The sequence below is a fragment of the Mus musculus genome, chromosome 2 (assembly GCF_000001635.26).
Source record: "Mus musculus strain C57BL/6J chromosome 2, GRCm38.p6 C57BL/6J".
NCBI lineage: Eukaryota > Metazoa > Chordata > Mammalia > Rodentia > Muridae > Mus > Mus musculus.
The window spans coordinates 88794080-88810593 of record NC_000068.7 but is presented as its reverse complement, the minus strand read 5'-3'; the positions used below and the strand labels follow the sequence as shown (position 1 = coordinate 88810593).

At 37.3% G+C, this 16514-nt stretch overlaps 1 protein-coding gene across 1 annotated transcript; it reads right to left on the bottom strand.

The window, feature by feature from the left end:
• Positions 1-15286: 15286 nt before the first annotated feature.
• Olfr1201 (olfactory receptor 1201) lies at positions 15287-16210 on the bottom strand. The gene has a single exon (NM_146895.2). The coding sequence runs from the start codon at positions 16208-16210 to the stop codon at positions 15287-15289; it is 924 nt and encodes a 307-aa protein (NP_667106.1).
• Positions 16211-16514: the final 304 nt, after the last annotated feature.

Sequence of the window (16514 nt, the reverse complement as noted above, 5' to 3'; positions counted from 1 at the left end):
GCTTTGTCAGCATCTAATGAGATGATCATGTGGTTTTTGTCTTTGGGTTTTTTTTATGTAATGGATTACATTGATGGATTTCCATATATTAAACCATCTCTGTATACCTGGAATAAAACCAACTTGGTCCAGATGGATGATTGTTTTGATGTGTTCTTGGATTCAGTTAGCAAAAACTTTATTGAGGATTTTTGCATTGATATCCATAAGGGAAATTGTTCTGAAGTTCTCTATCTTTGTTGGGTCTTTCTGTGGTTTAGGTATCAGAGTAATTGTGGCTTCATAGGCTGAGTTGGGTAGAGTACCTTCTGCTTCTAGTTTGTGCAATAGTTTGTGAAGAACTGGAATTAGATCTTCTTTGAAGGTCTGATAGAACTCTGCACTAAACCCATCTGGTCCTGGGCTTTTTGTGGTTGGGAGACTATTAATGACTGCTTCTATTTCTTTAGGGGGTATAGGACTGTTTAGATAATTAACCTGATCCTGATCTAAGTTTGTTACCTGTTATCAGTCTAGAAATTTATCCATTTCATCCAGGTTTTCCAGTTTTGTTGAGTATAGCCATTTGTAGAAGGATCTGATGGTGTTTTGGATTTCTTTAGGATCTGTTGTTATGTCTCCCTTTTCATTTCTGATTTTGTTAATTAGGATGCTGACCCTGTGCCCTCTAGTGACTCTGGCTAAGGGTTTATCTATCTTGTTGATTTTCTCAAAGAACCAGCTCCTCATTTGGTTGATTCTTTGAATTGTTCTTCTTGTTTCCACTTGGTTGATTTTGTCCCTGAGTTTGATTATTTCTTGCCATCTACTCCTCTTGGGTGAATTTGCTTCATTTTGTTCTAGAGATTTTAGTTGTGTTGTCAAGCTGCTAGTGTGTGCTCTCTCTAGTTTCTTTTTGGAGGCACTCAGAGCTATGAGTTTTCGTCTTGAGAAATGTTTTTATTTTGTACCATAAGTTTGGGTAGGTTGTAGATTCATTTTATTTAAACTCAAAAAAGTATTTAATTTCTTTTTTTATTCCTTCCTTGACCAAGGTTTCATTGAGAAGAGTGTTCTTCAGTTTCCACGTGAATGTTGGCTTTCTATTATTTATGTTGTTATGGAAAATCATTCTTAGTCCATGGTGATCTGATAGGATGCTTGGGACAATTTCAATATTTTTGTTTCTGTTTAGGCCTGTTTTATGACCAATTATATGGTCACTTTTGGAGAAGGTACCATGAGGTGCTGAGAAGAAGGTAAATCCTTTTGTTTTAGGATAAAATGTTCTATAGATATCTGTTAAATTCATTTGTTTCATAACTTCTGTTAGGTTCACTGTGTCCCTGTTTAGTTTCTGTTTCCATGATCTCTCAATTGATGAAAGTGATGTGTTGAAGTCTCCCACTATTATTGTGTGAGGTGCAATGTGTGCTTTGAGCTTTACTAAAGTGTCTTTAATGAATGTGGCTGCCCTTGCATTTGGAGCATAGATATTCAGAATTGAGAGTTCCTCTTGGAGGATTTTACCTTTGATGAGTATGAAGTGTCCCTCCTTGTCTTTTTTGATAATTTTTGGTTGGAAGTTGATTTTATTTGATATTAGAATGGCTACCCCTGCTTGTTTCTTTAGACCATTTGCTTGGAAATTTTTTTCCAGCCTTTCACTCTGAGGTAGTGTCTGTCTTTTCTGCTGAGATGGGTTTCCTGTAAGCAGCAAAATGTTGGGTCCTGTTTGTATAGCCAGTCTGTTAGTCTATGTCTTTTTATTGGGGAATTGAGTCCATCGATATTAAGAGATATTAAGGAAAAATAATTGTTGCTTCCTATTATTTTTGTTGTTACAGTTGGTGTTCTGTTCTTGTGTTTGTCTTCTTTTTGGTTTGTTGAAGGGTTACTTTCTTGTTTTTTCTATTGCGTGGTTTCTATCCTTGTATTAGTTTTTTTCTGTTACTATCATTTGAAGGGCTGGATTCTTGGAAAGATATTGTATGAATTTGATTTTGTCAGGGAATACTTTGGTTTCTCCATCTATGGTAATTGAAAGTTTTGCGGGGTATAGTAGCATGGGCTGGCATTTGTATTCTCTTAGTGTCTGTATAACATCTGTCCAGGATCTTCTGGCTTTCATAGTTTCTGGTGAAAAGTCTGGTGTAATTCTGATAGGCCTGCCTTTATATGTTACTTGACATTTTTCCCTTACTTCTTTTAATATTCCATCTTTATTTAGTACAATTGTTGTTGTTCTGATTATTATGTGTCAGGAGAAATTTCTTTTCTGGTCCAGTCTATTTGGAGTTCTGTAGGCTTCTTGTATGTTCATGGGCATCTATTTCTTTAAGTTTGAGAAGTTTTCTTCTATTATTTTGTTGAAGATATTTGCTGGCCCTTTAAGTTGAAAATCTTCATTCTCATCTACTCCTCTTATCCTTAGGTTTGGTCTTCTCATTGTGTCCTGGATTTCCTGGATGTTTTGAGTTAGGATCTTTTTGCATTTTGCATTTTCTTTGATTGTTCTGCTGATGTTCTCTATGGAATCTTCTGCACCTAAGAATCTCTCTTCCATCTCTTGTGTTATGTTGCTGGTGCTTGCATCTATGGTTCCAGATTTCTTTCCTAGGGTTTCTATCTCTAGTGTTGCCTCATTTTGGGTTTTCTTTATTATGTCTACTTTGCTTTTTAGGTCTAGTATAGTTTTGTTCATTTCCATCACCAGTTTGGATGTGTTTTTCTGTTTTTCTTTAAGGACTTCTACCTGTTTGGTTGTGTTTTTCTTTAAGTACTTGTAACTTTTTAGCAATGTTCTCCTGTATTTTTTTAAGCGAGTTATTAAAGTTGTTCTTGATGTCCTCTACCATCATCATGAGATATGCTTTTTATCTGGGTCTAGAGTTTTGGGTGTGTTGGGGTGCCCAGTACTGGGTAAGGTGGGAGTGCTGAGTTCTGATGGTGGTGAGTAGTCTTGGTTTCTGTTAGTAAGATTCTTGCGTTTGCCTTTCTCTGTCTGTTAATCTCTGGAGTTAGTTGTTATAGTTGTCTTTGGTTTGAGCTTGTTCCTCTCTTGATTCTGTTAGCCTCTATCAGCAGACCTGGGAGACTAGCTCTCTCATCTGAGTTTCAGTGGTCAGAGCACTCTCTGTAGGCAAGCTCTTCTCTTACAGGTAAGGTGCATAGATATCTGGCATTTGGACCTGCCTCCTGGCAGAAGATGAAGGCCCAAAACAGTGCCTGTCCCAGAAGCTGTTAGCTTTTGTAGTCTCCACTCTCACCTGCTCAGACTACTCTTTGAGGGATCTGAGAATCAAGGTGGTGCCCCCAAGTGCTCTGGCAAAGACCTCTTGGGTGGGGTGGACACCTTTCCTCTGGCAGGGAAGGTGCCCAGATGTCTGGAGCCCTAAAAGGTGTCTGCCTCAGAAGCTGTCCTCTAGGGACCTTGAGGGTGTCCACTTACTCCATGCCCAAGGTGACCTGGTGCTGGTGCTAACCAGAAGGGATTTGTGACCCTAGTCAGGCCTGCTTTTCTGCTTCCCTAATGCTGTCTCCGGTCCCACGCAATTGGATTGGAACCGAAGTTGTGTTCCACTCACTGGTGGTCCAAAGATCACAAGGAGAGTCATCTAGGGGACCTTGGGAGTGTCTGCAGACTCCATGCCAAAGGTGACCCGGTGACGGGGCTGACCAGAAGCGATTTTTCCAATACTCTTTTGATGCATAAAACCCTCTTCTTCCCTTTTTGCCTCTCTGTATTCTCCAGATGTGAACGTTAATCCTGGGTATTTTGGGTATCTTGGTAGTTGTGGAGTGTAGTTGGTCCAGTTCGAATAACTGCTCTAAGGAAAGTATATCTGGTCAACATAGACCTGAAATAAGGAAGCTGTGTCTGATTAATAAAGACTTAGAAAATAGGGAAGTTATGTCTGATCAATAGAGAATTGAAAATAGTTCTTAGAATGATAAATGGAATTGATAGGTACATACCAGAAAAAGTTGCTTGGTCCAGTGAACATGGCTCTGTCTGCAATTAAAAGACTGCCATAACTGGGTATCCATCCCATAATCAGCCTCCAAACACTGGCATCATTGCATACACCAGCAAGATTTTGCTGAAAGGACCCTGATATAGCTGTGTCTTGTGAGGCTATGCTGGGGCACGGCAAACACAGAAGTGGATGCTCACAGTCAACTATTGGATGGAACACAGGGCCCCCAATGAAGGAGCTAGAAAAAGTACCCAAGGAGCTAAAGGGGTCCGCAACCCTAAAGGTGGAACAACAATATGAACTAACCAGTACCCCTGGAGCTCGTGTCTCTAGCTGCATATGTATCAAAAGATGGCCTAGTCGACCATCATTGGGAAGAGAGGGCCCTAGGTCTTGCAAACTTTATATGCCTCAGTACAGGGGAACTTCAGGGCCAAGAAGTGGGAGTGGGTGGGTAGGGTAGTGGAAGCAGGGAGGGTCTGGGGGACTTTGGGGATAGCATTGAAATGTAAATGAAGAAAATACCTATTTAAAAAAATAAATTAAAAAAATTTATTATGACTGGGGAAGTTATCCGGTGACTGAACTTATACCCACAAATATTTAATTCTGTCTCTTACCTTACTTAACCATATAACTGCATTTGCTACCAACTGGGTATGTGCTCATGTCTATAGAATATGCCTTGCAAGAGATTTATTTTTGGTTTGTTGAAATTGTGTCTTGTAATACAAAATAAAGTTAGGGGGTTATTGACGCAACAGGAGAGGGGAAGGAAGAAGGGAAATTTGGGGCTTTTGGTAATTTAATGCTGACATTATGATTTCTTTTAATTAAAGAGTACACAATATCATTGCTGAGACTGGCAGGATTTTAATTGTATAAATAAAGACATCTCTAGCTATTCAAGGTCATTTGTGTGAAAGTCAACAGGTAGTTATTGTCTTCACTTTTGGGGACACCCCTTCCCTGATTCCAGATGTGAACCATGTAGATAGAGATGGTCTCAAGCACAAATATGCATACACACACACACACTCACTCTGTCCTATAGCCTATGTTGACCATTATCACTTATATAGTCAGATTTTGGTCTAATGCCTAAAGTCTAGTTGGAAAGTGTCTGTTTTCCCCCATAACATTAACATTTTGCTAGTGTTGACATTGTACTAGGGTCATGCCTTAACAAGATAAATATCCTGTTAAGGCATGACCCTAGTAAAAGATATATAAAGTCATTCATGTATATGTGTGTGTGTATCTATCTATCTATCTATCTATCTATCTATCTATCTATCTATCTATCATCTATCTATCTATCATCTATCTATCTATCTATCTATCTATATATGAATGACTTTACGTTTCTTAGTATATTATGTTCTTCTCATTGACAAGTTGTGAGTCACTGTGTTAATTTTACTGCAAGAATTTTATATACAAATGATGAGAGCTGTATTGAGATTATGTATTGATCTATTGGTTTAGCAGTAATTCATTAAGACATCACTTAATACTATGATCATTCAGGAAATAGTAATAGCCTTGTCTGTAATATCCTATTGTGTATATAATCATAGCTTAGGCTTGTCTAGGGGCTTACTGCTCTGAACAGACACTATGACCAAGGCAAGACTTATAAAGGACAGCACTTTATTGAGGTTGGCTTACATTTTCAGAGGTTCAGTCCATTATTATCAAGGCAGGAGTATGGCAGCATCCAGGCAGGCATGGTACAGGTGGAAGTAAGAGTTCTACATCTTCTTCTGAAGGCTGCTAGTAGAAGACTGACTTCCAGGCTCCTAGGGTAAGAGTCTTAAGCCCATGTGGACAGTGACACGCCTACTCCAACAAGACCACAGATTCTAATAGGGACACTCCATGGGCCAAGCATATACAAACCATCACATCGCTCATGCTTAATATCCAACTGAAAAATGTTTGGTTTCTCCCATGACATTGTAAGTGTATCATATCATCGGGTATGTCCTAATTATAACTTACCCAGGTTACTAATTGTAAAATGATGGTCATTTTACATTTATCCTCCAGTAGAATGCATAGTGCTTTCTAGAACTATGAAAATAATTGACACGATGCTTCTTAGAATAGACACCTATTTGGTATCACTTGTGCTGCGGACAGCATACAATGACAGGGACTGCCTACAGTAGGCCAGGATGGACATCTCAGAAGCCCTTAGCAGCTCCTTGTAGAAAAGAATTGCATCTGGAACCATGAGAAGGAGGAGACACATTCCTCCTGGGGACCCACCATCTGAAATAAGGAACTGCCTGCAGTAGGCTGGAATGGAGATATCTCATTAGGCTGTGGCAGCTCTTCGTAACAACAGTTGTTCCCATTTCTCCTAATCTAAGCCCTGGGCAACAGCTGTAAAGATTTCATTTGTGTGTGATTGCTTTTACATTGGCCATGATGCATGTAGTTATTTTACTATATCTGACTTTCTTACTTCTTTCTCATTCTGCTCTGGCACATTCTGTGAAATTAGAAATTACATTTCTTCATGTAATGATTCTTAATCAATTAAAAATTAAGTCATGGGGTACAGCACAGCACAGTCCTAATGACCCAGGTGAAATGCTGTGTGTTCTTATCATGGAAATAATGTAATAACTGCATGATGGTAGTTCCAGATTAATGCTGGAATTGCAAAAAATGTTTGAAGAAATTATTAAAAAATTAAGTAGAGCCAACCATTGGGACCCCAAGAAAGAAAAAATAACTATTGAAGTTATTTTATGAGTTTTGCACACCAGTTGAGATTGGTTCATTGAAAGTAAGTATAGATAAGTAAAATCTTATATTAATAAAACTAAGTCAAAACACTGGAACTCTTAGGAGAGTCATTGTGTGCAATGTGCTGAAGTAGAAAGCTATCAGAACTACTAAGTAAAGAGTTGACCATTTCTGGCCACTGCCTGGCAGCTTTGCCCATATCATTTATAATTAGAACTTCACAAGAAAATGCAAGTAGCTGGTCTCAGAACTTTGAAGTATAGTTAAGTCAAAAGTTAAAGCTTAAATAATGGTAAGGTTGGAATTATTACTTTGGCTATAGGACTGGGAATAAAGAAGCCTGAAACTTTGGGGAACACTTTTAAATTTTGATTCTTTGTGGGTCATGGTATTTCTTTTAAATTTCATTTGGCAATGATTATAGAATGTCTTTTTTTTCTACATGCTTTTAGGGTATCAATAAAAGACTGGGACAATAAATAGGCAAAAGAGGGAGTGAGGAGCATGTTAGGCAAATTTGGAGAGAATGAGAAGAGCATGTGAAGAGTGAGTGAAGAGAGAATGGGAGTGTATGTGGAGAAAGGAGTGTGTGTGAGTGAAAGGAGAGTGCATGTGGTGTGTGTGAGATGTATGTGAGAGTGAAAGGGGAACACATAGAGGTGTGTGGAAAATAAGAGTTCAAGAAAAGCACACAGTAGAAAAGCATTGTGCAGGACAATGCAGTGTGCAGCCTGAAGTTTCGCGTGAGGGAGAGAGAAAGAGAGCAGAGAGTGAAAGAGAAGAGAGATTAACTTTAAGCTTTGAAAAATTGTTCGTCAGTTTGTACCCAAAAAAGTAGTCTGTGTATATTTATTAGGCTCCTTCCAGATATCCCTGCTTCCAGTTGAGAACTCCTCTCATGTGTAGAGGCTCAAATTCCACACACTCCAATATGTGATATATTCAGCAATAGGGTTTTACTTTCAAATTCTGAGAGGTAACCAAGAGTGGCAATAGACTGTAATGCCTGCAGTCTATGGTACCCGACTAGGTAACCATTCCAAAGAAGTATCTCATTCCCAATGCCAGGTTTTTATTAACTTGTTAGCAGTGTTTAATAGGGGCTTTGCTCCTAATTACAGAATATGGCCATTTCAACTCTTTTTACATTAGCACATAATTTAGGAAATATTTTATAATTATGGATTCCATGTGTTATTTTTTTTCAAATGGTGTTTACTATTATTTATCCCATCTATGACTCTTTTTAAATTCGTTATCTATAACACCTCGAACCCACATGAATACATTTGCCCTACATGTTCACCTCAGATGGAATTTCTCTATTCTTTCTATGGTATGATGTTTACAGTAAGTGATAAAGGCTTTATAAAGCCTGATGTATGTTTCTTTAAGATCCTATTCTTTTTATTTTTATATAATCCATTGTACTGAAAATACTTTAGGTTTCCTATATAGAAAGGGTAGTGTACAGGGCCTGGTGTGGCTTTGGTGGAGAAAAAGTGAACTGTTTCCTGCCCCAGTCTGAACTTCCATGGTGTTGATGGCTGCTGTGGGTTTAAAGCTTGTTTGTGTAATGATGTATGTATTTTCTGGAACCAGTACTAGCAGTGGAAGACTCTTCCATTTGGAGAAGTAATCTCCCTGTTAATGCTAATGACTCCATGATAATTATAAACAGCAGCAGTCCAGTAGTAGAGGGTATGGATGTGTCTCATCAAAATGATTAACATTGGGAGTTTTAAATATAGCATCTTACTTTATTTTTTTCAGGTTTTAAATTAACAACTAATAATTTGGAAATTCAGCAGACTTTGTGATTTCCCTACTCCCCACCCATACCCCCGCAACACCACAGACAGATTCTTCAGGACAGCGATAAGGATATTGAAAATAGCTCTAAATACATGAGTTTGTAAATATAAATTTTCTCTGCTATGCAAAAAAAAAAACAAAGATGCAATATGAATTATATAAGGGGCTTCACAAATCTAAAGTAAAAATGCAGTTGTGCTGTGAGGCAACTTGCTAGAAAAATCACTAGGAAGGAGATAAGAGATTTAGGAAGAAGTGATCACAGTCTCCCACACAGCTAAGATTCCTGAGTTCAGGATCAGCCTAGGACAGATAAAAGTTTAGACTCAGGCATGGTGGAATTGGGTAACTTCAGGGCAGGGTCCCAGCCAGTTAGCTTATGACCTGTGCTTACCAGAGCCAGGCAGATCTCTGATATTTTTTACAATGTTCAAAGAAACTGTATACTTGCTGTTTCCTTAGAATTAAGGGGCCAAATTCCTGGGATGTGGCTTCATAGGACAATCAAATGGAAACCTGAAGTAAATGACTAAATTGATATGTAAATACAAAACTGAGCTTTTGCTCCTGTATGAGATAAGCTAACCAAAATAGATATCAGTTGTTTAGGATTTCTGTGGAGTGAGCTGTGCTGTCTGGAGATGTCTGGAGAGGGAAAACTCTTCCTCTCAATAATTTTTTGAGTATGATTTCTGACTCAGTTGGAGGATCCAATAATTTTCTTATAGCAGCTTTTATGACTTTGGCCAGAATTTCCATGAACTATTCAAAAAGCTTTTACACACTATGGTCTCAACCACAGAGAGTTTTTAGTAGAGCAAGAAACAAACTGTCTAGAACAAGGTAGAACACACAGAGAGTATCCCAAGGGAACCTAGGCTGACAGCTTAAACCCACTATTTGCCTTCCAGTAGTTTCTTTTCATAGCTCCCAAACAACCCTTCTCTCAGGAACCTGTCTCCAAGACAAACCTGGTCCTTGGCAGTAATGGGTTTGGGTGATCAAAGATTAAGTAACAGAACCACAGCTAACTTTTAAGTTCTTGCATTCCATAGCACATCAAGACAACAGTCACTCATAATATTAATTATATATTTCATGAAGGCTTTTGAATTAAGGAACTATGAAGACTCTGAATTAAGGATAAGGATTTAAAGTGCTGATTATCATGACTCCATTCATTGATGCTGTATGGATGTATTAAAATATCTCACTTAACTCTATGACAATACACAATTAATATTTAGCAAGTAAGAAAAAATAGGAAAACACTTATCCTCATTGTTTACTCATATAATTAATTTCAGTTATAATTCATTAGACTGTTACAAAAAGTTGTGGTAGTTAGAGGTTTAATTGAGAACTGTATCAGATAGTTACATGTGTCTGAACTCTAGCAGTTCTTTATACCTGAACCTTGTCACCTGTAATTGTGTGAAAACAATGTGAGCCAGGCAGTTGTGGATGGAGCTGGAGGATATCATCCTAAGTGCAGTAAACCACTTACAAAAGAACATACATGATATGCACTCACTGATAGGTGGGTATTAGCCTAGAACTCAGAATCCTTCTTAGAAGAGGGAACAAAAAGCCCACTGAAGGAGTTAAGGAGAAAAAGTTCAGAGCAGAGACTGAAGGAAATACCATCTAGAAACTGCTCCACTTGCAGAACCATCCCATAAACAACCCCCAAACCCAGACACTATGGCAGATTACAAGAGCCTGCCTACAGGAGCCTGACATAACTGTCTCCTGAGAGGCTCTGTCAGTGCCTGGCAAATGTGGGAAGTGGATGCTCACAGTCATCCATTGAACTGAGCACAGGGTCTCCAAGGAAGGGACTAGAGAAAGGACCCAAAGAGCTGAAGGGTTTTGCAGGCCCATAGGAGGAACTTCACTATGAACTAACAAGTACTCCCAGAGCTCATTGGGACTAAACCACCAATCAAGAAAAACATGTGGTGGGACTGGTGGCTATAGCTGCATATGTTGCAGAGAATGGCCTAGTCGGTCATCAATGAGAGGAGAGTCCCTATGTCCTGTGAAGGATCTGTACCCCAGTATAGGGGAATGCCAGGGCCAGGAATGGGAGTGATTGGGTTTGGAGAGTAGGGGGAGGAGGGAGGTGATAGGGGACTTTTTGGAGGGGAAACTAGGAAAGGGGATAACATTTGAAATGTAAATAAATAAAATATCTAATAAAAAGATGATGGAATTGTTAAAAAGTTTCTTAAGTCTAATAAATATTTTATACAAACAGGGATAAGTAGTATTTTCAGTTTAATATTCTTTTTATTTATAAGTAAAAATCCATTGAGTTCCAAAATTATCCTATCACTATATAATAATAAGAATTATTAATGAAAAATATAAAATTTATTTGTTTCTATTTTGAAAGTCCTATTTTTATGATGAAAATATCACATATTAAGTTTCCATTTTAAAATTCTTCATTCTTCAATCTTCTTTAATCCTCATGACAAACCAACAAAACAGGAAGTATGTTCACTTTTTATTAACTTGTGAGAGTGAGGAACTAGGCTTAATTTTTCATATGACCTTTTAAAACAAGAGTTAGAGTAGTTAACCTACTGTTAGGATTGATATTTACTGTTTATAAACTAAGAAAATAATGTTGTATGTAGTTATGAAGATTAAAAACAGCATCCCATTCATCACAGAAAAGTACTTTACAGCAGACCAACAGTCTCATCCTAGACCATAGACTGAAGCTTACACACCCACGTTAAAATTAAAATGAAAGCAATTAATAATCATATCATGAACTTTCCCAATTTCTTGCATTTTTAAAATATTTTAAAAGAATTAGCTTCTGATTTTAAAACATAAATTATTTCAGAACTTTATTCTGGGACTTTGCTGAGGGTAAATTCTTTAAAAGACATGTCAGTGGTGTTGGATTCAGTCTCTATTTTTTAGATTTTTTTTTCATTTGAAAAAATTAATAGAGCCAATTAACTCGTTTTGAGTGAATCACAGATATGATTTTTTGCATATCATTGGACACAATGGACTACAAATTCCTAATATACAAAGATAATTACAACTCATGTATTTTTCTTATATCATTGAAGAAGTTGCATAATCATTCCAAAATTATCTTTCAGGTGGATAAACTGTCAAAGAATTTTAAATATAACACCTTACTTTATGGTTGTTATCATGTAGAAGAATGCGAATCGATCCGTTCCTATCTCCTTGTACTAAGGTCAAATCTAAGTGGATGAAGGTACTTCACATAAAACCAGAGACACAGAAACTTATAGAGTAGAAAGTGGGGGAAAGCCTCGAAGATATGGGCACAGGGGAAAAATTCCTGAATAGAACAGCAATGACATGTGCTGTAAGATCGAGGACTAACAAATGGGACCTCATGAAACTGCAAAGCTTCTGAAAGGCAAAAGACACCGTCAATAAGACAAAAAGGCCACCAACAGATTGGGAAAGGATCTTTACCTATCTTAAATCAGATAGGGGACTAATATCCAATATATATAAAGAACTCAAGAGGGTGGACCCAGAAAATCAAATAACCCCCTTAAAAGATGGGCCTCAGAGCTAAACAAAGAATTCTCCAAATGGCTGAGAACCACCTGAAAAAATGTTCAACATCCTTATTCATCAGAGAAATGCAAATCAAAACAACCCTGAGATTCTATCTCACACCAGTCAGAATGGCTAAGATAAAAATTTCAGGTGACAGCAGATGCTGGCGAGGATCTGGAGAAAGAGGAACACTCCTCCATTGTTGGTGGGATTGCAAGCTTGTACAACCACTCTGGAAATCAGTCTGGCGGTTCCTCAGAAAACTGGACATGGTACTACCGGAGGATTCCGCAATACCTCTCCTGGGCATATACCCAGAAGATGCCCAACTGGTAAGAAGGACACATGCTCCACTATGTTCATAGCAGCCTTATTTATAATAGCCAGAAGCTGGAAAGAACCCAGATGCCCCTCAACAGAGGAATGGATACAGAAAATGTGGTACATTTACACAATGGAGTACTACTCAGCTATTAAAAAAATGAATTTGTGAAATTCCTAGGCAAATGGTTGGACATGGAGGGCATCATCCTGAGTGAGATAACACAATCACAAAAGAACTCAAATAATATGTACTCACTGATAAGTGGATATTAGCCCAGAAACTTAGTATAGTGAGATATAAGGTACAATTTGCAAAACACATGAAACTGAAGAAAGAAGACCAAAGTGTGAACACTTTGCCCCTTCTTAGAATTGGAAACCATCACCCATGGAAGGAGTTACAGAGACAAAGTTTGGAGCTGAGACAAAAGGATGGACCATCTAGAGACTGCCATATCCAGGGTTCCATCCCATAATTAGCCCGCAAACGACAACACCATTGCATACACTAGCAAGCGTTTGTTGCAAGGACCATGATATAGCTGTCTCTTGTGAGACTAGGCCGGGGCCTAGCAAACACAGAAGTGGATGTTCACAGTCAACTATTGGATGGATCACAGGATCCAAATGGAGGAGCTAGAGAAAGTATCCAAGGAGCTAAAGGGATCTGCAACCCTATAGGTGCAACATTATGAACTAACCAGTACCCCGGAGCTCTTGACTCTAGCTGCATATGTATCAAAAGATGGCCTAGTCGGCCATCATTGGAAAAAGATGCCCATTGGACAGGCAAACTTTATATGCCCCAGTACAGGGGAACACCAGGGCCAAAAAATGGGAATGGGTGGGTAGGGGAGTGGGGGGAGGGTGTGGGGGACTTTTGGGATAGCATGGGAAATGTAATTGAGGAAAATACGTAAAAAAAAAAAAAAAACTTCTCCATCCTAAAAAAAAAAAAAAGATAATTACAACTCATGTATTTTTCTTATATCATTGAAGAAGTTGCACAATCATTCCAAAATTATCTTTCAGGTGGATAAACTGTCAAAGAATTTTAAATATAACACCTTACTTCATGTTTTCCAGCTTTAAATTAACAAAGCATAATTTGGAAGTTCAGGAGACTTTCTGATGTCCCTACCCCACCCCCCACCATAGATAGATACTTGTTCTGTTTTCAAATACTGATTTCCCTACTGTCTTTTCTGATCTTTCATTGTAAAGACTGCATTTTCAATTACCTACCCTAGGACATGAGTGTGTGTTTTTATATGTCTGGATATGTACAGTTATTTCATAACACACTACCCAATGTTGCACTTATGTTTGCACTGTTTATTATTTGCCTCCATTCCCTTATGACAGGTATATCAAGTTTTAGAAACCAATTCAAACCCTGAACGTTCTGTCTTTCAAGCATAAAGAAATGAATGTAAAAATATCTTACATTGCTTTATATAATTTAGTCTGTCATATTTTATAGAAGACATGGTTGGAATTAGAAACACTTTTTTATTGGTTAACGAGGAAGAAGAGTCAGATAAAATAATCTGCTTATTTTCGAATTGACATGTAATTTAATATAACAAATGATTGTTTATTAAAATTTCAGTGCTAATACAACTGTGGTACATTAATTAATTTTCTATAACCTTTGTGTAGATTTTATTAGCAATCCTAATCCAAATTCTTTATTGAAACAGAAGAAAGAGGGAACATAGATTACTTCTAGAGTAGTGGGCTCTCTTTAACATTTTAAGGAGAAAAGAATTGTATTTTATAAAGTCTGTGATGATGTCAATTCTTTTTCATGAAGTTTAAAATATCATAATAATTCCATCTTTTTGGAGGAGTTCTTCAAGCAGGAACAAGAGGAAGAATGAGGAGTGCCCTTTAGACACCCTGGTCCGTCATTGCCCCTGGTATGTGATGAAGAGAAACCTGAAGACTTCATTGCAAATGGACATGAAGGGAAGAAACAAACGAAAAAAGGATACTTGTTGAACACGAGTTTTACCAGTTTTGATAAATATCACTCTTCTTCTTCAATATGTGTTTTTATATGATTGTTGTATAACTTACAGTAAACCTTGACACATTAAGGGGGAAAATGACCCAACATAAGATTTGAGAAAATGTTCCAGCATATTACCAGAAAAAAAAAATATGGATAAACCAACAAGAATCACAACCACCAGCACCACCACAAATAAAACAGAGAAAATCTAATAGCTAAATTTGTGTATAAAGGTGTGGCAACTTTTAAAAATTGGGGACTACCACCTAAGAAGGAAAAATTTAGGAAAAAAAATTGATACACAAGTTTTATGAATTAAGATACCCTGTAGGGTAATGACACTCAAATAAGTATGCCTAGGAATTTTATATGCATTGATCAGGAGTATTTTTAGCATATATAGGTATATCTTTTAATTGTATAGATAATTAATGAGTTATATTCTGGAGAATACTTTTCCTATATCGCTAAATAAACCATAGATTAAAATGACAATTTGAATTTCAATACTTTCTTTTTCTAGTAGCTGTTAATCAATGCCTCCAAATCCATTTTTGAGGTTTTTGGCTATCAAGAAATATACTTTGAGATTGTGCTTTCTTGTACAGTGATAGTAGTGGAGAATCTGTCAGATTGTATTGAATTGATTTCAAATTCTTTGTTTATTTGCTACTTAATTATGTCAATCAATATTTCTTAATTTATATTCAAAAGATGAGAAAGAAATATAATTTTTGTAAATTTTTCTTTAATCAATCACAAGTATTAAGAACTCAGAAACTATGTTATTACATATTACTTATATATCTACCATATTCTGGTATGAAAATATTTGGTATCTGACTCATTTCATGATAAATTTAACATGCCATAATTTTTTCATGGCATTTTTAACTTCTGCATTCCTTAATGTATAGATGATCGGGTTGAGAAATGGTGTTCCAATGGTATAAAATACTGTTACCATCTTGTCCATAGGAAAAGTAGTTGGTGGCCGTGCATATATGAATATGCAGGGTACAAAGGATAAGATAACTACTATAATATGAGATGTGCAGGTAGAGAGTGCCTTTTTTCTCCCTTCTGCACTATGGTTTCGCAGAGAGTGTAAGATGACAAAATATGAGATAATCAAAATTACAAAACTGCTTGAGCAAATGGCACCACTGTTAAACACTAACAGCAGATTTATCATGTATGTATCCATGCAGGCAAGTTTCAATAATGGCTGTAAGTCACAGCAATAATGGTCAATCAGATTGGGCCCACAGAAGGGCAGTCTCAAGGCCAAAACAATCTGAGTAGTGGAATGTAAAAAAGACCCTATCCAGGCAACTATAATCAAGATAACACAGACCTGCCGCCTCATGATGACTGAGTAACGCAAGGGTTTACAGATGGCCACATAACGGTCAACAGCCATGAAAATGAGGATAAAGACATCCATGCAGCCAAATAAATGGAGAGCAAAGACTTGTGTCATGCATTCATTGTAGGAAATGATGTTCTTTTTAGAGAGGGCATCCACAATGAGTCTTGGGGCTGTGGATGTTGAAAAACAGGAATCAGAAAAGGACAAATAAAATAGGAAGAAGTACATGGGACTCCCAAGTGTCCGACTGAACTTGATTGTCACAATAATGAGTGTATTCCCCACTACAGTCCCCAAATAGAAAACTAAGAAGATTATAAACACCATTTTCTGCTTCAGGGGATCCTGTGTCAATCCTAGTAGTATAAACTCAGTGACAGTGCTGTTCTGCTGCATTGTGTCAGTCCCAGAGAGGAATTCACATGCCAGATCGAATCTGAAAAAGAAAAAAAAAAATTGAAATCCAAGCTAAATTTGGAAGTTCAATAAGATCTTATCTTTCCAATGAGTTAGCACTTACCATCCTCTAGGCTTAATTTATTTAGAAAGTATCAGTTTAATGCTTACGGAATAGACTGCACATTCAAATAATGATTTTCTGAAGTAAGCATTGCTTTTAGTAATGAAATTGAGTAGATAACTTTCTATATGAAATGTGCCTGGTTAGTATTATGCATGATCTGTTTATGTTTAATAGATT